Here is a 20,477-nt window from a genome sequence, read left to right on the forward strand (position 1 = left end):
TTTACACCAGCTAAGGTTCTGGCCCAAAGAATCTCTTTTCAGAGTAGAGCTGCTGGAGTACAATAAAATAAAACAGTTCATGGGGTTCCAAACAAACGAACAACTTAACAGCAACTCCCTGCCTTCAGTTCAAACCCGTCTCTCAAAAAACTCATGCAATTAGTATGTTAATTATGCCCTAGCTTGAATGATTGGAGGATTGTTAAAAAATTCTACCTAAGAGGCTTGAATTTATCTGCATGTAATAACATAATTTTTTAAATGGCCAGAAGATGAGCTAAAGCATGTACACTTTTGACCCCTTAAGACTAGAGTCCTTAAAGTTCACTGAAATAAGAGAAAGAAAGAGCTCAGAAGAAAACAATGTACATGATTCAAGGTTTAGAAAATAAGCTCTAGGAGGGAAGAACAAGGCATTTTCAGTCTGGATACAAGTACAAGGGATGGGATAAATCCGAGAATTCTCAGGAAATTTAAGACTGAAGTGTCTGAGTTATTAACAAAAATAGCCAGTCTCTCCATATAATCAGCTATTATTCCAGGGGGCAGCAATGTTAAAAAGGTGTTACAGATTATTCTAATTACAGACCAATCAGCCTTTTGGTATCAAGTACATTAGTTACAGGAATTGCCAGATTGGATCAGAGCTGTGGTGCAGCTAATGCAGCATCCTGTAAGGTTCAAGTAATCCAACAGTGGACAATTATAAAATAACTAGTCTAGAGGAGAAATTTCTTCCTAACCTCCATCAGTTAGTGGCTGTTATAAAGAGACACAAGAACAACTAATTATTCTCATGACAGAATCAGTTTTGGACACAGACCAGTCAGCAAAGACGGACTGTCCATGGACCAGTTACAGACACTCACCAATTATTCTAGGAAAGTTGCAGGATGTTCATACTTTTTCCTCTAATAAAGTAAAGTATAAAGTTTTATTTGTAGAACAAAGATACTGATATATTATCAACACAGATTTACATGTAACAAGAGGTTCAAGCATACAGCTGCTTTATCTTCTGAACAGATTGTTTCCACCAACCCTCCCAGCGCTGAGCCTTCATTAGCTGGGCTGTGTTTTCCTCCTTAATCTTGGCAAACTCCTCTTCCAGCTTATGCTTATATTTCTGAACAAATAACCAAAAAGAAGAAACTGGTTAAGATCAGATATACCTGCCATTTTTTTTAGTTTCTAACTCCATGCCCTGCTCTGCTGTGTCAAATGATTGTGTACTGGCCTCTTGTTTTCCATATTTGACAATAGTGTTACACAGGTATTTAATTATTCATTGCCTTCTTTCCTTTCCTTTATTTAATGGGTACTGAAATAAACAAAATAAATATTTAAGTTTTGCTTTTAAGTATACATTGGGTTCAAATGTAAGATTCTCTATCTCACCTCAGTGAGTTCATGTGACTAAAGATCTACCTGTTCTAGAAGGGGGAAGGGCTCTAAGTCTCAAATCTACTTTTGTCCTACAACTCAGTAAGACAAAGAGACGAGCTAAACTGTGTGATGAAGCTGCTCTGAGGTACATCACCTAGACAGGATGGGGAAGTTGTGAACCTTCTACCATCATTAAAACCTCCAGACCAAACAAATAATTTCTTATTCTAAAAATGAAAATGGTTTTCTTGAACCTACATTGTTTCATTTTGCCTTACCAAAATATATTTTATTGTGCAGCATGTATGTACTATATGATATATACCAATGATTAATATTACTTACATACATCTATGCATACACCATTCCTACTTCACAGGAGTGTTTTGAGACAAGTGCTTCATCATCATTACTACACATATAAAACTGACACGGTTTTATGGTCTTGCTACCTCTGCCATAATATATATATTTTTTACTGTCCATACAAAATGATTGTTGAAATAAAGTCACTTCCAGAACTGGCCCAGCAGCATTGATCTTTTATTCCCATGAGGACTTAACAAAACACCTTTCCCCAGCTGCTGATTTTGCTGTTCTTTGAGCTATTCGCAATGTGAGTTGGAGGGCTTTGAAGGAGTCTGGAATGGAATCTGTTCATTTTTCCTACTGACCAAAGTGACGAGAGAGTGACCCTGCTAGTGGCAGAGAAATCTGAGATGACTCAGGATTTAGGATGGAAATGGGAATGGCTCTTACTACCCATTCCACTCCAAGGGAGAACTAGCCTTGTGATCCAAGACTAAAATTGCAGACTTTGGGAAGAGAAATGAGTGCTGTATTGAAACAGCATGAGGGGGAAATCCTGACAACACTGTTACTCTCCAAACTGCAACTCTACATCATCATCAACTTTACATACAATAGTGATCATTTGTTCTGGCAACACTCATTGTTTTGTCCTATTGAAAAGTGGGGAAGGGCCTGATGGAAAAGGCTCTCAGCAGAAATCACTCAAGCACTTTCTACTTTTGTCACCATCATAAAGAAATGGAAATGATAGGGGATTTCTAGTCACACTGATTCTGACTATAATCTTTGAAAAGACTCGCAGTGTGCCTTGGTTTTATGAGCAGATACATTTTCTTCTCTTATAGCCCCTTGAAATTACACCTCTCCCCTGCACAAACCACATAGGCTGCATCTCTTGCTTCTTTTGCTGAAACATGACCCAGAGTAGTTTTGGCTGTTGTTACAGAGGCAGTTTCTCTGCAGAGAATATGGTCTGGACCGTCTGTGAGCGTGGTCTTGGGTATTCCTGGCCAAGTCCTTAAAACCACAAACAAGAAATTTTTTAAAAACTTTTTGGTGGAGGAGGAGGAGTAAGGGAGTAGAACGATTCTACTGCTAGTTATACCTAAAGAGGAAATACAGATTTTTTTTTCCAGAAAGAAATCTCCACAAAAGCAGAATCTAGATTAATACTTGTCTTTCATATTCTTAGCCTAGGAGTGGGGAATTTAGTTATTTAAAAAAAACTAGAACAAAAAAATGCTTTGTTTTTTGTTATGTGTGAATCCCATTGATTAATATGTGGTCACATGATCAAAACAGGTAGGGTTTGTCCTGAGGTAGGCATTTCCCCCCTCTCTGAAGTACATTAGTTACTAGAGAAACAACATCGTAACTGTTGTGGGTAGAACTTAGGAAGTTCAACAAGTGTAGTGACATCAACAAGTATAGTAGAAAACTGTGTGGACAGTACCCAGAAGCATTTTTGACAGAATGTACAGAGAAGCATTCAATATATACTAGTGATACCTGCTGCCACGTTCAGTTATTGGCTTAATGTCATGGATCTCTAAAGAAAGCCCAGCTTGTTTACGACGGATTAAGGTGGAGATCTTCTCTTTTGGCATTTCAATTTCTGGGACATAGCAAAGGACAGACTTAGTAACAGCAAAACAAGATCAGCTACATATCATTGCTCCAAAGCAACTGTACAAAGCTGGATACTTTCAGTTTTCAAGAGGTAACTTTGCAAAAGTCAGTGGATCATCCAAATTCTTTCCTTTCACAGTACTCAAGGGTCTCCTATTCCTAAACCCCATCACCAGAGCACAGAAATAGTTTTCCAATTGGCCCTAGAACCCTGTTAGTAGCATCCTGAACTGCCATGTGGTGGGACTGAGGTGCTGGAACATCCTCAGGGCCAATTCTGGTTTGATCACAAGACCCAGAGCAGGGGTAAAGTTCTGGGCTACAAACTAGTTAACAGGCAGCCCTGGGAGGCAGCTGTAATTAGAGCAGCCGGGGGCTGCATTAGCCTCCACGACAACTTAGAATTTGCGTGCACAAACTACCATTGGACCCTCACCACTTCCTCCCCCTGGTCTGTGCTGTCTATGCTGCATCTCCAAGGGGCACAGCACAGAACCTCACCTACAGTGTCAGTCAGGGAAGAAGGGAGATGCAAATATGTCGCTCTCGAGAACTTGATCTGAAATCACAAACTCTAAATTTGTACTTGTAGTTAGTCTGAAAAGCAACCAGAATAGCACCCATCCAAATCTCTGGGTACTTTTTACAAAACTTAAATTGCATAAAACTTCCCTTGAAATCTTTAGACAAGGAACACTATAAAAAAAAGCAATGGATGACAGCGTTTGGTATTACAAGTTATTCAGTATAATGAAATATAGCTATGAAGAGCAATAGGCATATGCAATTCTAGAAGGAATAGTGCAGAAGATTACAGAAGGAACTCTATTTCTCCTTTTAACAACATTTTACTGAAAGCATCAAGAAGGAAGCGGAGAACTGGGTAAGTGTTCCATTCAGTTGACTCACTTGCTACTTGTATATCATCAATGGTGATACTTTCATCCAACTCCAGAAGCAGTTTTTCTGTGAGGCTCGCTAGCGCAGAAACAAATTTCTGGGCACACTCAGCAGCACAGGCCTATGGGGACACAGTTATCATTTAGGACTCAAGTATGAGTGCAGATGGGAAAAGTTCTCCCTCCAAAGAATCTCATCTCCTTTCAGAGCAGCTCTGAAGAGTTACATAACTCTCCAACTTTGCTTTTGTGCAACAGCTACAGAGCAGCACTTTATGAAAAGCTCACAGAGTGGCCTCTCTGGAATGCTCCGAATGCAAACACGTCACTGATCAGATTGATGTAAATTATAAAATGGCACAAGAAGATCTGTGTAGTTAGACAGAATCTGCCCGACGAGTTGCACAATATGATTAAACAGAAAACTGAAACATCCACAGGGAAAACACTCATCACCTGCTGCAATTAAGATAGCTAACCAGGAGATGTCACCATTACTCCATTCTCACATGCCATCACTACAACACTAGCTTCAGAACCCAGAATATTGTCATTATGGGAGCAGACAAATGCAAGTTCATCCCTTTCCTCAGTTTGCACTGTGACTAAATACCCCATGGGAACAACAGATTGACTACAATCTTAGGAAGAAAGCATGGTCTAGTGGTGACAGCACAGAATTTAAGAGTCATATGATATTGTCTTTAATGGGGCTGCCTAAAACTAAAAATCTTTTCCAGTTCACTTTTAATGGGGAGGTAAAATGCACCCTAAAATCCAACCTCTGACCTTGAGCAAGAAATCAAATAGGTTCTAACAAGCCACAGTCTAGTATGTCATTCATACCTGCAGTTTCTGGGCGTTAAGGAGTATCCCATCAGCTTGGTCTTTTTGTCTTTTTAACTCCTTCTGGCACAAAGCCTCCAGCTGGAGTAAGTTGTCCGGGTGCCCCAGAGCTGGACGCAGTTTGTTCTTGCTCTCAGCCTTTAATCAAACAAATACATCACTAGCATTTTCTGTAAAGGATGTGTGACTAGGTCCTAGAGAGAAAGAGGGATGAGTAGAAACACAACCCTTTTGTGTATCGGTTGTAACAGGGTGGCATGCCCTTTAATGGCTAAAGGCCTGGAGGCCAGCAAACCCTAGTTACTAAGGAGATACACCTGAGCAGGGATCAGCTGATTCCCCTATAAAGAACAGCAACAAGCTGCACAGAGAGAATCCCCAGGTAGATCAGAGTGGGGACAGAGAGATGACAGAGGGTGAGGGAAGCAGATAGGCTTCAGCAGAGAACCCTGAGATATCAGTGATATTGTGATGCTTCTCAAGGGTCCCCTGTGTTGTGAGGCACCTCTCTATCACCTGCCCTTAGCACGAGGAAGTCTTGTTGTAGCTACTGTGGGTCAGACCCTTGATGCCACCAGCCTCTGGCAGCACTAACACTGTCCTGCAGGCCTTTGCAGGCTTCGCTCTCTCTGTACAGGTTAGCGAGAAGCACATAGTACCTGAGAACTCCGAGCATTCCTCTGGAGTGCCCAGCCCTGATCCACTGAATACTCACCGAACTTCCAGATTCTCTGCTCCCAAAGGAATAGTGCACACAAGCTTACCAGTGTCAACTAAGGATCACCATTCCACTTAACACACAGCACTTAGAGATTTTTTTTTAATCAAAGAACAGAGATTCATATGACAGCAAATAAAAATACTGGAAACAAAACAAAATCCTAACATGCTTTTGAAAGTCTGAACTTACCTCCAAGTTTAACTATTCTAGTTAAAAACATGAGACTGAAACTAGGAAATTAAATCAGCGGGTAGTTTAGGAGTCAGTGGCATAAGCAAGCAAATGAGTTTAATGTAAATGACAATAACATGTTCTGTCACACTGTGGATACCTTATGCGGAAGGGTATTCCAGCATGCCCATAAACTATACCTTTGCATTGTCCCATTCTTCCAGCTGTTCTTTGAAGAGTTGCCGGATCTGATCAGTGAAGTGTCTGAGCTGCTGCTCATGCTCTTTGAGAAGGCTGTCGATAACCAGATGGGAGATCTGAGGGAGATGTTCTTCAAACAACTTCAACTGATCCCAGAACTCTGGTGGAAAAGGTACAACCAGAGGAAGGTTTGTGTCACATACAGACATTGACGTCACGGAACCAGAAACCAATCAAACTAATGTATAGTATAAGTGCCAAAAGTGACTGGAATTTTCTTTCACAGGGATAATTTTTTCACAGGACCAGTGGTTGGAGACACACACAGGTCATGAAGCATTTGTACAGGTCTTTCAATTAAATATTTTTCCAGTGGTCTTTCTCACATAATTTTAGTAACTGACAGCACTCCAGTTACAGGTAATTGGCCCAATTCTGGTCCCACAGAAGTTAATAAGAGCATTGCCACTGACTGGAGTGGAAACATAACTAGGCTTTAAAACTGCATAATTTGAAAGCGGAGATTCCAGCCTTTTCAATGATAACAGGACCTTACATTTATACTAAGGCTACTCTGGTTCCTTCTTCTTCCATTGGTATTGGCCCAAGACTGATTTAAGAAAACTCTGGACTTCTGATCATTTCAGTTTTCAATTCCAATTGATATATATGACAACGTATTAAGCCCTAGGATTTTACCTATTAGGCAGGAATTATGGTAATCATCCGTCTGGCTCTGATAAGACAGGAGCTTTTGCCCAAACAATTCTGCACAATGGTCAAACGTCTCTTGCAGATATTCAGGCCTCGTGATTTGATGCTTATCCTTTCGGTAAAACTCCTTTGGAAGGTAAAGACGTGGTAAAGAAAAGGACTTGACAAAGTGTCCAGTCTAAGAGTAACCATTGCAAATATATTAGTACAGTGGATCTTTAGGGCTTTCAACCTCCCCTTCATTCTGTGCCACCTTTAGCCTCCCCGACTTGAACTTTACCAGCAGCTTTGACCTGAGCTCAGAGAGGGAATGTTTGCTGAGAATGCAGATTCATTACCAGATATCAGGCGTATTGTCAAATCTCTTTCCCTTGTAACTAGATCACATCCAGTCTCTGATCTCAGCTTTCCTAATCATCTTGTTATTAAGGTGATGTTCTAGTCTCTGAATTCATGACACTGAGGTGTGGTTATGGCCATTAAAAGCAGGGCATTTTGGTATATTTATACCTTATCTGTGAAAAACTGAGACCAAGACTTCTTCACCTCCATTTTGTCTTAATCTGCGCCTACCGTCTGACCCCGTTACAACTAACAGGGTTTGAGTTGTGTTGGTAATGAAGCCTTTCTATCACATAACTATGGCAGAGGTATGTATATTCATCCACACCTGCTATTCTGCCAAACAGGGATGGTATAAAGTTTAGTTATTGTTTGTACAGAACTTTAAGATATAAAAGCCAATGCATGTATTAAGTATTATTATTATTATACACTGGATGCACTAATAGAGTAAGACAAATTATTGTGGAGCTCCAATGCAATATAGTAGAACCAAATTGCTAAGCTACTACCGGAGTAAATCCACAATAGTAGAAATTTACTGCAGAAAATGAAGTTTTCTTACCTCAGCAAGATACAGCAAGGTATCATTACCCTCCCAGAGAATACAGGTGATAATCCCCTTAAAATGACTGAAACCAAAACACAATGACAATCCAAAAAGTACTTGGTACTAGGAATATTTCTGACTTTTAAAAACATTTTATCTCATTGAATATGAGAGGTACATATATTAAAATAATCATAAATACAATGTAAATAACATATATTTGTACGTTGCTGTAAGAATGCCTAAGATGACCCCATCCCTCTGGGTACAGCTCCTCTTCAAGGCAAGCAAAGACAAGAGTAAAATGCACATACAAAAGCCCATGCAGAAAATATTAGGTGTAGCATAACAAAAAAGGCAAAACCAGCTAAATTTCTACACTAAAGAGCATATATAATATAGCTCCATAGCTTCCATCATTATGCTTTTTGACAGGTTTCCACCCCTTCTCCTTTTGTGTCCCACCCCTTTTTGTCCAATGCATCAAATGATATAAAACAACCACACCTATAATTAACACTTCACATTAAGACTGTACAATTGTCTAATCTAGCTTTACAAAAATAGCAATTTAATGGTGTATTGGATCAATACTTTACGAAATACAGAGCAAACTTACTCAGATTCTTTAGGCTTCTCTCCAAAGATGTGGAACTTCTTGTCAATTCGACCTGTTCTGGAGTATTTTTGTATGCTGAAAAGGCAAAGATTTTCTACTTTATTCAAAAGAATTCAGACTTTTAATACATAGTCTCTCTCCACCCCCTCTCACCAGTTGTTTATGATACTATGGTCATATGAGCGTTATCAAATTAAAAAAGAAAGCTGGGAAGATTTTCATGCCCCACATTTATATTACATGAAAATTATCATCTGATAGAGACGTTCTCAGGATTCTGCTTCCTATGGGCCCTCCAGATCCTCTATTTCCTGACCTTCCTTTAGAACAGATGATCCACTACAAGGTATTATCTCATGCACCTTGTCTCTCTAATATCCCGCGATCAATATCACTACAACTACACTGCATACAGATTAGCATCTAGCCACATAAATGCCCATTTAATGTGTCTAAGAGCCAACTTGAGTTTCCAAAATAGGACATCCAGTTTAGGCACCCACATTTGAAAATTATAATACCTGTGTTGTCTGTGCTATCAATAATATACACACACATCCATATATTTGGAAATTACTGTGTGTTTTTATATTACATACACACAACTTAGCATCAACCTGCATCCCCAAACCCTTTGTATTAACTGAAATAGGAGAGGGAGAGAGAAATTAATAGATAGAGGTGAGGTTTGAGACGCGATTTGAAATGAGAGCGAGCAGATAAGGCACAAATACACAGCGCAGCTGTTCCAGATGGTAGGCACCGCTGGGGAAAAGGCTCACACCAACAGTAGTGAGAATGTGTGGGAGGATGGAAAGCAGGCTAGTGTTAGACAAGAAAGAGAAGTAGACAAAAAAAACCCCACATACACAAGATGCTGGAGTTTCTCTTTCCATAGTCCTTACCTCCCCACTGACAACTTTTTGCTTACAGAGGTAGACATCTTGGGTCCTACAGATAAATTGCTATAAAGAACAGCGTTCTGGGGATTTTCAGCCTGCAGATTTGAAACAGAACCTCTCTGTGCTGTGGGAGCCTGATAAGTTGCTTGATAAATCGGCTGATAAATGGGTTGATAAATCCCTTATAAGGAAAGAAGTAAATTCTGTAAGTCAAATTTGAAGTCATTTCTATACATTTATACAGCATGTGTTTTCACTTCCATGCTCAGTACTCCTCACATTAATTGACACAAGTGAAGAGAAAACATCAAGATGTTTCTAAATTGGATTCAGCACCCAGAAGTCTAGGTGCTACTCTATGCAAGATGTAGGTATGCTGCCCCAGCAGTTACCCAGGGAAGGGCTCCTTGCATCACCTTTGGGTAGGGAAGAGGTATGAGCCTCTGCCACTCCTGGCTTCCCTCCAGCCCCATTCCATGTATATGCTCATGGGAAGAGAATCTAGAAACTAGGAGCTGCCCTCTGCACCAGATGCAGGCCCAAGATCCAGGTATATCTCACAAAGGTAAGAAAGGGCTCAGGGGTCTTATTCCCTTGCAGTGCCATTTAAGACAAGGGTAAAATCCAGCCACAAAAGAACAGTCTGCTTCATTGTGTTTTGGTATTTCCACTTCAAGTCCTGAACTAAATTAGAAACAAAAGCAAGTGGAAAACATACAGAGAAGTTAAGCAAACAGTTTCTGAACCTCAGAAAGGTTTGGATGAAGATATGAGCATATTTTTATCTCATCCAAACCAATTTGTCCCTGCCTGATTAGATACTTCTTTCATAAGAAGTTGGGTTCTTTTCTGGCTACAGCTCTCCGCTTTCATTTTTCACACCAGAGTTTAAGTCCGACTTGAAGTACTAAGTGACCTGAGTTTGATGGCCTCAACTCAGCCTCTGGTGAATGTGTGTCCTCATAAAACTACCACATGTTTGACACAAATGGCAGTGTCTGCTTAAGGGAGGCTCAGAAATGAGCAGGTATGGCTAGCCCAGAGTGGACTCTCCATGTCAGAGGGAGGTTATTGATTAGGCAGCCTGAGAAAGCTCACATTGTATCATGTCTAGGACCAAGGCAAGGATGTGGGAAGAGGGCTTACTCCATTACTGGATCTCCATCACGGTTACATTTTCGAAGTGCTGCATGGGGTTTAGCTCTAAAACTCCTATTAACCTCCATGGGAGTTATATGGAAAGCTGCCACTTTCAAAACCTCAATGGAATTACATGAACAGCTGCCACAAACACTTTACCTAAACCAACATAATCCTTCATTTAAAACAAAACAAAAACAAAAAAGAGAGAGAGAGAATACCACTGCCTTCTCCTAATGGGAGTATATATGCACTCACATAAAGATATAGGGATAAGTCTTGTCCCCTGTATACTGACACATATGGTTGGGGACAAAGAGTGTGTAGGGGGCCTTTTTCCTTCTCATAAGCAGCAGGACAGGATTCATCCAAACCTCTCAAGACAGTACTAGGAGATATGGCTATCCAGTATGTTTCCCTGCACACCATATCCCAAAGGATGTCTGGTGCACACATACCCAGTCAACTGGCATGTATGATGCAAGCAAGAAAAAACATGGCCTGTAGTAGGCTGATATGTACTTTATTCCTGCTCAGAGGTATAAATATATAGTCACATATTAAGAGTTTCCAGTTAAAATATATATTTCTTTCTGTCAATCCATAAGAAAGAAAACTTCAGCAGTAAAAAGACTGCTTGCATACCTCCTGCTACTGACTGTGAGCGATCATCTCTCTCATGCCGCAGTTCTGGAGATTTCTTTGGTTGCTGAATTCTGCAACAAAAATTAAGAGCTATGTGGCTTCTAAATACCCAGCTACCAGTTCTCTATTATTGTCATGGTCTGAGAGCACTTTAATCTCTGAGATACTGCCTAATGTTAGGGCTAAATTTACAAATGCACGTCTAACTGCAATAATTTGCGTGAGAACAATTCAAATGATCTAGCATAATTGTAAATTAGAAGTTTCTGCAAGCACAATTGTGCACTCAAACATGCTATTGAAAAGGTCTGGAGCTTGCCATTTCACACCATCCACTGTCTAATTATTCATTAACGTTTATACATTTTCCTCATACTTTTACCTTTACGTAACATTTTATCTCCCTTTAATTCAAACAATGCCCTTGAAGCCAGAAAACTAGTAGCCAGTTAACATCTATTTTTACAGCACTTTAGTTGAACTAGTGAAATTTAATAGAACTAGTGAAACCTGAGCTATCCTTTGTAGGCGACAAATCTGATTAATTGTCACAGATTAAAGTGCCATTAGAGGAGGTTTTGGAATTAATTGATAAACTTAACAGTAACAAGTCACCGGGACCAGATGGCATTCACCCAAGAGTTCTGAAAGAACTCAAATGCAAAATTTCGGAACTATTAACTATGGTTTGTAACCTGTCCTTTAAATCAGCTTCTATACCCAATGACTGGAAGATAGCTAATGTAACGCCAATATTTAAAAAGGGCTCTAGAGGTGATCCCAGCAAATACAGACCAGTAAGTCTAACATCAGTACTGGGCAAATTAGTTGAAACGATAGTTAAGAATAAAATTGTCAAGACACACAAAGGAACATAAATTGTTGGGCAAAAGTAATAAATATGTATTTGAATTGCTTACACTGCCTCCTGTGCACAACATGACAGTGAGCAAAAAATTAAGTAAGTTAAAGGACTAACAGCTTTAGGCACAGAGAGCATTTACTTACTGGAGTAAATTTTTGATAACGCTTACTGCTACATCATCAATTACTGACTTTCCAATTCTGCTTGGATTCAACAGTGGAACATTATCTGCCCCCATAACCATCATCCTACTCTCCTCTTTGAGACTCTCTGATCGGATTGCAGCTGCAATGGAACCTCGTAATGCAAACTCTGTCTGAGCTGGGATGGGGTCCTGGAAGTGAAGGAAAACAAAATTAGATATTACTAAAGAGAACAGGAAGTTAGTTATACTATTCCATGGAGGTGCCGGCTACCATCTGTGCTGCCCCACAGGTTAGATGAAAACGTTTTATAACTTAGAAACATTTCCAATTGATTTTTCCCTTTTCTGCAGCTATGAGAGGTTGAGAGTTAAGTATAACTATAATTATTACAAGCAATCTTCAAATAAATATAATTAATAATAATGATGCCTTCTAGTTTACAAAATAAAACACTCTATAAAGAAGATGTACCAACCAATAAGGAAGATTAATCACCTGATACAAAATCTGCTATCCCATCAAAGCCTTCAGCAAGTGCATCTGAATTCCTTAAAGAAACCTTTAAAAACACACTCAAACACACATACATGCACAAGCACAACCTCTCATTAAGGATCACCTTCTACAAAGTGCTGAGCATCTCCTGAGTAGTCCTGAGCACCCTCAACACTTGATAGCCTCATTGGTGGTTGAAGGCACTCAGTACCTTGCAAGATTGGGCCCTATATCACCACCTCTTGGGCAGCTTGTGATCATTTGAAATTCAATGGCATACGTACGCTTTACCTGAAAATTCAAAATATGGATTCTGAAAACCTTTTAAAATACAGGAGTAATCAAAATAGTTTGCATTTGAATAGTAAAATTCACCCGAAGATTACACAAAATATAGCAATTCCGGCTCCTGTTATCTTACAGTACAGAAGGGGATGATTGTTGTTACCAGTAGGCAATTGAGATACTTGCTCCTTTTTTTCAGTTCTTTCATCACAGTTTTGGCAAAGTCATACAGTTCTTCCGAAGTCACAGCCTAGTTAAAAGGAAAGGATAATGTGGATAGCATTTTGCTCAATATGGTAGAAAATTTAGAATGTACCAAACATGTTGATATATCACATCTGTCTGTCAAAGATGTTTCTAATCTGTTCTATCACTTGTATCTAGGCATTCGTGGAAACCAAGGGATCAATTCACTGCCTATAGAAGCTGATGTTTTTCTTTTTTGAAAATAATTTTGAGTGTGAATATGCTGGTCAGGAAAATGAAGGACTAGTGGTTTTAGTGTCTCTACCAACGCAACTTCTCATGACTCTTATCAGCTGTGATATAGTAGGGCGAGAAAGCATGGAGAAGGAACTTTGTTGTGTTAATATCAATGGAATAAATGGACCCCGAGAGTCAAAGGTGTTAACCTGACCCTATCACTGAAAAAACACTAAACAGCTTAACATGATTGAGGGTTTTGAGTACAGAGACCTCGGCCTGCTTAGCCCAGGGCAACAAATGTCATTAAAAATCTTTATAACTTTTTATTAAAGATATAGAAAAAGGAAGGAAAAACAATTAAATCATTTAAAATTTAGAGTATTAAGAAAAGCTTACATTTTAAAAACATCCCTCATTCTTTTTTTAGCTGTAGAGAGTTTTTGTAGTGAGAACCTCCTGTTTGACAGCCTTTTAGATGGTAATAACTGTCCTTTTTGGGGAAAAGAAAAAAAACAAGCTAAGATGGTCTGGAATTGATGTTGTTGTTGCTGAAATCCAGTCCTGCTTCCTTTAAGACTACACAAAACAAATACACACAGAAGGGGAGAGCAAAGAATAGCAAAGGCAGAAGATGCAGCATCTGTCTCTGGTGATGACTTTCACCTGCAACCTCACTGCTACAGAAACACATGGCCTCATCAGCCACTCCAAAACCTGGCAAACTTGTTGTTTAGGGCACTGGTTTTAGCTGCCTCATTGGTCAAGGGCTCATGGCACTGTTGCGATAGAGATAGTCTTGGTCAGTTAAGCCAGACTCTTATTAAACAGAAGGCAAAAAAGAGAGCGATAGGAAAGAGAAGAAATAAGGTTGGGAAGGTAAAAGACACATGACACATTCCAGGTGTTGATGTGTGGATCCCTATTTCTGGCCTAGTCTGGCCAGGACATCTCTCAGGATCAGGTTGACGAAGGCCCAATGGTATCATGGTGGACCCCGTGTCATAAGAGATGATAGGAGTGTGAACCATAATGATAAAGTTAATTCCTTTCAGTCTACTTTTCCTTCATCCTGGCATCCTGATTCCCTCCCCTGTCTCTTTCTAAGGACCCCAAAAGGACCAAGTAAGACAACCTTCCAACACATCAATTTTAGTTAATTAATTTCCGATTCCATTCTCTTTTGTTCACCAGTCAGGATCTTAACATAGTCCTTGAGTAGTGGTAGTAAACTTTTGTTTCTTCCAGTCTTGCTTCAAGTTTTGCTCATTTTTGTAAACAATTTTGTGTGACAGGCTGAGTTGGCTCTTTGTTACCTTGGACACCTTAGAGTAAGCCTCTCCACAACAGCTTCTTGAGCGAAGAATGCGGCGTCAACTTGTTTGGTGATTTTTTTGATGTGCACAAATGGAGACTCATTTCAGGGTGAACTAATTTTCCACTTATGAACAAGGTCAAAATTTAGAATTTGAACTCAGTGCTCCTCAAGTAAATTGCCTATGCATTAACCTACTGTGCCACATGACCCTGGATGTAGCTGATTTTTTATTATGTATTACGAATTTTTCCTTTGTTAAACAGTAGGCAGCTGCACGAATCTGATAGTTCACTGTTCCAAAAGCAGGTAAAAAGACTTTCTGATAATTTAAAGAGGATTGATTGGCACTGCCAGTTTTGCAGCCTCATTACCAAAATTCATGTTTCTCAAAAGCTTTATTTATATTCTTGGGTATTTTTCTTGACTTTTTTTTAAAAAAAAAAAATCTATATATTTATGTGTGTGCACTTTTCCTATTGCTGGTTTGGCAATATCCTCCTTTTCCCTCTATAGTTCACTACAATATGTCATGCCAGTTTGACTACAATGAACTATGGTGGATACTAACAGACACACACAAACATGCACATCATACAGCTACATGATGTCTCTTTGGAACTTACTTCTTTATCCACAGTAGGATGAGCACAAGCATCTATTTTCTTAAGGAATTTCTCCAAAGAAGAGTTTAATGTCTGTGCCTGGAAATTGGAGTTTGCCACCTAGAACAGAAGCAGATTTTAGTGAAATGAAAACCCAGTTGAGATAAATGAACACTCAAACATTTATAGAACTATCAAAAGATTTCTCCAGGAGAGAGCAAGCACAGAGATCCTCATGAAAGAGCATACTATTTATTTTCAAAGAACAAAAACATTGACTCACTGGTACCCAAAATGGAAGCCAAATTCAGTGATTTACAACAGTAACTCTTTTTTCATGGCCTATATTGCATCAACCAGATGGCTGGTCTATTTAGTTGTAGGTGGTTAGAGTGAAGTGCTGCAAACCTAGGGTGCGATCCTACTTGACTGCAACAGGAGCAGGATTGGGTCCTAGATCCCCAGATTCAAGGCTGGCAATGACAGAGGAAAACACAGTCCTTAAATAATAGATAAAAACATTGTACCTATGTCCCATCTGTGCATTTGTCTCTCCAAACCCAGCCAAAACCCCTTTGGATAGAATAAGTGAAATATATAAATGATTGAGATTGAACCAAACTAAAGTTCTGGAATTTGTATTTGTACCTCTGATTTGATTTTCACTTGTAGGTTTGTTAGAAACCTCTGGATTTTCTCCATGAAGAGACGATCCACTGCAAGATTATGGAATTTTGTTTCAAACTTGTTGATAACCTCAGTAGCCTTGAAAACAAAAGCCAAAAATCAGAAGATAAATCAGTCTTAAACCTGTCTTTCTTAGCCTTTAATAATAACACTTAGCATTTATATAATCATTTTCCATTATCATCATGTCACACAAATATTAACTAAATCTAAGAAAGTCTCACAACCAAAATCTAGGAACACAGGGGATTACAATGGTTACATGAGCAGCAGCCAGGAATTTGAACACTAGAAGGGAATGAAGATCTGCCCACTTGCTCTAAGTAGTTTGACTCCATTTTCTCCATATCAATCATGATTAAGCCTTCAATGAAGTCAATGCGTCCCGTTTCTTTCTCCAGACGCTTACAGAAGAACTCCACCTCTTCTGGAGAAAAGTTACCTCCCTCTGAAAACAATCTGAAAACAATAGGTGAGAAAGGAAAGTAATTGTCTTAGGGTTCTGCCACCTCCTCAAAAGAATCCTTAGCTGAACAATCCCTATTATATATATTTTTTCATGGGATGAAAACACTATTATAATATTAGCAATACACTTTTTTAAAGGATGAACTTGAATTTTATTTTGCTGACTTGACAATAAATTACAGAATTTAGGTAAGGAGACAAGGAGAGAGAGAGAGAGAGAGAGAGAAATAAAACCATACAAGCCAGGCAAACAGAGATTGATATAGAAATAAACACACTCGCACCTCCCCCTTATACCTGCAAGCTTTAAGAAAGTCCACGTTTGAATCTCGTAGTTTCCCCAAGGCTTCTTCTAAATAGTTCCGGTAACTCCGCAGGGATATTTGGATAACTTCTACATGATTAAGCAGCTCTGAGTGCAGAGAGTTGCTTAGAGCAACCAACCTAAGAGCAAATAACAAAAGACGGCCTTTTCAGGGAAATCTATGGAAGAGTAGACATTCCTTTTCAAAGGCTGCTGTGTCTTAGAGGTACCAGAAGAATGAGAGTTTAATCAGTGCGCTTCTGTTTCTCTTCCATTGTGAATGTTTTGATGTGGCAGCATACAGCAGACACACTACTAGCAAACAGTCAGTGGTATGAAAGAGGAATCTCATACATGTGCTATCATAACCTAACTTGCCAATTGCTGCTAGTATACAGGATAGGTAGCCTGGATAAAATCTGGATACATGAAACAAGCTTTTTCTACTTTATTCTAAAATTATTATAAAATTCACCAATGACTTTAGTTTCTTAGCAGGGAGATAAACCCGGAAGAAGCTTTACTTTTCCTATTCATATTTATGAGGTAACACATTAAAGAGTAATGGCACAGAAGGTGTTGGTCTTGAGATATTAACTTCTACTTCTGCCAAAGAGACCTGGAGTAACTGACTTCACAGTACCTGGGGTTTCTAGGTTTTACAGTGCACTGAGAGAGGAAACAGAGAGTCTAACTGAGTTAACCAAAGGATTTCTTTGTAACGAAGACTATCACTCAAAGGAATGGAGATTAAAGTGAGAAAAGCATTCCACGTGTCTCCCTTGCAAAGGATATTATGGAAAAAAAGAACTCAGCGTGGTCCAATCTTTATGTTTATTCCATAGTTCGGACACCATCACTGTTGTGAGAAATAGTTGTGTGAGCTAAGTTAGTACATATACGCAGACGGGCACACACGCACACAAATAAATGAATGTAAATGGAATTTTCCTCTTATTTATTTACACATTGTCATTTCCATTTGTTATTTCATTTTTGCCCAAACATTATTGGACATGCCTTCTAGTATCCTGGGAATGATAAAGTGTGTTTGTATTTAGTTTTATTTTTCACACTATTGTTCCCTCATTATTATAATTGCCGTAAAACATGGGTGAGAAGCCTAAAAGTAGCAGAAGAGCAATAAATACTGTACTAAGGCTGGATAATGATAAATGTCTCAGATACATGAGCTTTTTGATCTCAGCGTGTACAAGTATCTGTTCCTCTATGCCGAAGCTTTTCTGTTTTAGATCACAGAGTCATGTGACTGTACATTATACAAAAGAACCTGGTAAAGATTGTCCCACTCTGAGTTATTGTCCAGCTGAAGGTGGACAGAACAATAATTAGATCAAATGATCCTACCTCAGTCAAATGAGCTGTCTGGCAATCAAACAGTATGATAAATGCTTCAAAGAATGATGATACATGCTGCTGTTCAGGAAATCTGGGATAAGGCAGACTCAGGATGCAGTCCAGGAGTGGGAAACCTCACAAATCATGAGACTCATGATGTGCTTACTGTTCAGCCTTAGTGGAACTGAGGAAGATGGCCTCCATGTCCTGGATCCTTCTGCCGAAGTTCTTGCTGATGTTATTTTGGTCCTCTCTCAGTTTCATAAACTCATTTTTCTCCTTGGTCAAAGCTTCCACCACCCCTGCACAGTGACACTCCAAACGGTCTTGGTGAAGAAGCAACTCCGCTGAGAGGAAAGGAAAATACTCTCAGATGGCCATCGCCTCAAGCTTGGATTGAGCCCGAGCATGACATGACCGCTCCTGACTTCCAACACAGGTGACTCTGCCTTACTCCAACAACTAGCCACTATGCTCAGTAGAAGATGGCTGGTGGTGTGAAAAGAGGGGTGAAAACAAACCAGGCAAATCTCACATCAGCCATGAAATTAGCACCGAGAAGAAGAAAATTTGCCTTTGTATCCCTGACTTTTCTCCCATCTCTGAATGCCTCTCTGACTTCTCCTGGATTTATTTCAAACTCAATATGTTAAAATGTGAATTTCTCCCCTCTGCTCCTATGCTTTCTCCTCTCCCTCCCTTCTCAGTCATTGCTGACATCTCCACTATCCTTCCCATCACCCAGACTTGCAACCTCAGTAGAGCTGGTTGGGAAATTTCTTGTCTGAATGATTGTCCAATGGATGATGCTCCTTTTGCAAAGCCAAATTTTTCTGTGGGAAAATTTCAATTTTGAAAAAAAAAATTTGATTTTCCATTAGGAAAATCAAAATGATAGCTTCCCAGTTCTCTGCCTGAAGGGGAGCTGCAGCCAAGCTTGTGGGGAAGCAGGGAGACTGAACGTCTTGGCTGTCCACCTGCCCTCTCCGGACGGGAAGCAGGGAGACTGAAAGACAGGGAGGCAGAGAGCTGGAGTGCTGGATATAAGAGGGAAAGAGACATTGACAAGAGCCTTCCAGGCAGCCAGATAGCAAGCTGACCTAAAATGAAATTTTTGGAATGTCTGTCCTGCGAAAAATATAGAGGTTTCTATTTTTCATCCCAAATGGAGATGTAATTTTTTCCTACACTTTAACATTTTCCACAGGATAGAAATTTCATTTTCTGGCCAGCTTTAAACCTCAGTGATACCTTCAACACCTCAATCCTTCTCCTACATCCAGGCTCTTGTTAAACTTTGTCACTTCTTTCTCTAAAACTATTCTAAAATCCCCTCTTTTTCTTTTGTCTGCCACAACAAAACATTATTAGCTGAATTTCAAAGGTACTGAGCATCCACTGCTCCTTTTGACTTCAATGGGACCTGTGGATGCTCTGCATTGTTAACGATCAGCTCAGAGGGTCATTCATGAATCTCTTCTTAGTGTGAACCAGGAGAAAACAAATGTGAGCTATGAAAAAGGAAAGTTAAAACCCTCCCACAATATGTAAGAAACTAGCAAGTTTAGGGTAGGAGCTGGAAAAGGTCCCTTGAACCCACATTATTCCCCAATATTGAATCAATTAACACTAGCCACTGTTGTGCCACGTTATGAGTCACACCCAGAGAGCTCTAAAAAAGAGATGTGATGCCCAAAGTGAATATATGTACCAGCTCTGACATTATGGATATCCTTTTCTATGTGCGCGCGCCTTGGCTGATGCATGTGAAGACGCAGTTGCAGTTCCGAATTCAGCTCCTCTTTCTTGGCTGTTACAATGATCCAGGAGTTGGACAAGGATTGGGGAAACCACTTCTCGAGGTGCTCAAAAAAGCAGAGGCGGATCCTACGATTGAAAAGCAAACACATTGCTTTGGGAGACAGAGTGCATGCATGTGTGTGAGAGACAAAGGATTTCATTTTGGAGAAAAACTCCTCAAAGATCTCAGTAAAAAAAAAAAACAAGCTCTGAGGAGTCTGACTCCACTGAGATAAGGTTTCCCACCAATCGCACAACAATAAATAATGTTAGCCTGCCCAACTTGTTATTCTCTTTACAGCATCTCAGTTCACTCATCCTGCCCTGGATTTCTTTGATATAGTTAATCCACTGCTTTCAATCGAAATACAACTGCTAAAATACAACTGCAGAAGAGCTGGTGCTTTGTCAAAACGAAGGATGAGAAAAGGGACTTGGAGGGATAGGGTTCAGAATTTTGAGCAAGGAATTGGAGGCTAGATGCTTTGAGTTCATGGCTCTGCCAGTGCTTTGTTGTGTGACTGGACAAGGCAGTAACCTCTCAGTGCCTCAGTCTTTAAAATAAGGATACCGTCTTCCTCACAGAGGTGCAGTAAGACTTAAACGTTTGATGGAATGCAATATAAAATGTTTCTTATTATTCTTTTG

The 20,477-nt window shown here is 39.6% G+C and overlaps 1 protein-coding gene across 1 annotated transcript in view; it reads right to left on the minus strand.

Annotated features, from left to right (window-relative positions):
• Window positions 1–936: 936 nt before the first annotated feature.
• CCDC180 (coiled-coil domain containing 180) overlaps window positions 937–20,477 on the minus strand; it is a 38,407-nt gene continuing 18,866 nt past the window's right edge. The window contains exons 19-37 of the mRNA XM_077836098.1: window positions 19,741–19,916; window positions 18,196–18,376; window positions 16,664–16,810; window positions 16,213–16,357; window positions 15,860–15,976; window positions 15,233–15,331; window positions 13,032–13,118; window positions 12,086–12,276; window positions 11,078–11,148; window positions 9,296–9,473; window positions 8,391–8,465; window positions 7,787–7,853; window positions 6,865–7,006; window positions 6,165–6,325; window positions 5,073–5,210; window positions 4,237–4,348; window positions 3,208–3,313; window positions 2,577–2,715; window positions 937–1,126 (exon numbers count right to left, since the gene is read on the minus strand). Of these exons, the coding sequence (XP_077692224.1) occupies window positions 995–1,126; window positions 2,577–2,715; window positions 3,208–3,313; window positions 4,237–4,348; window positions 5,073–5,210; window positions 6,165–6,325; window positions 6,865–7,006; window positions 7,787–7,853; window positions 8,391–8,465; window positions 9,296–9,473; window positions 11,078–11,148; window positions 12,086–12,276; window positions 13,032–13,118; window positions 15,233–15,331; window positions 15,860–15,976; window positions 16,213–16,357; window positions 16,664–16,810; window positions 18,196–18,376; window positions 19,741–19,916 (2,464 nt within the window). The 3' untranslated portion in view covers window positions 937–994. The remainder of the gene's footprint in view (window positions 1,127–2,576; window positions 2,716–3,207; window positions 3,314–4,236; window positions 4,349–5,072; window positions 5,211–6,164; window positions 6,326–6,864; window positions 7,007–7,786; window positions 7,854–8,390; window positions 8,466–9,295; window positions 9,474–11,077; window positions 11,149–12,085; window positions 12,277–13,031; window positions 13,119–15,232; window positions 15,332–15,859; window positions 15,977–16,212; window positions 16,358–16,663; window positions 16,811–18,195; window positions 18,377–19,740; window positions 19,917–20,477) is intronic.

This window comes from Eretmochelys imbricata, chromosome 16 (genome assembly GCF_965152235.1).
Source record: "Eretmochelys imbricata isolate rEreImb1 chromosome 16, rEreImb1.hap1, whole genome shotgun sequence".
NCBI classification, from domain to species: Eukaryota; Metazoa; Chordata; order Testudines; family Cheloniidae; genus Eretmochelys; species Eretmochelys imbricata.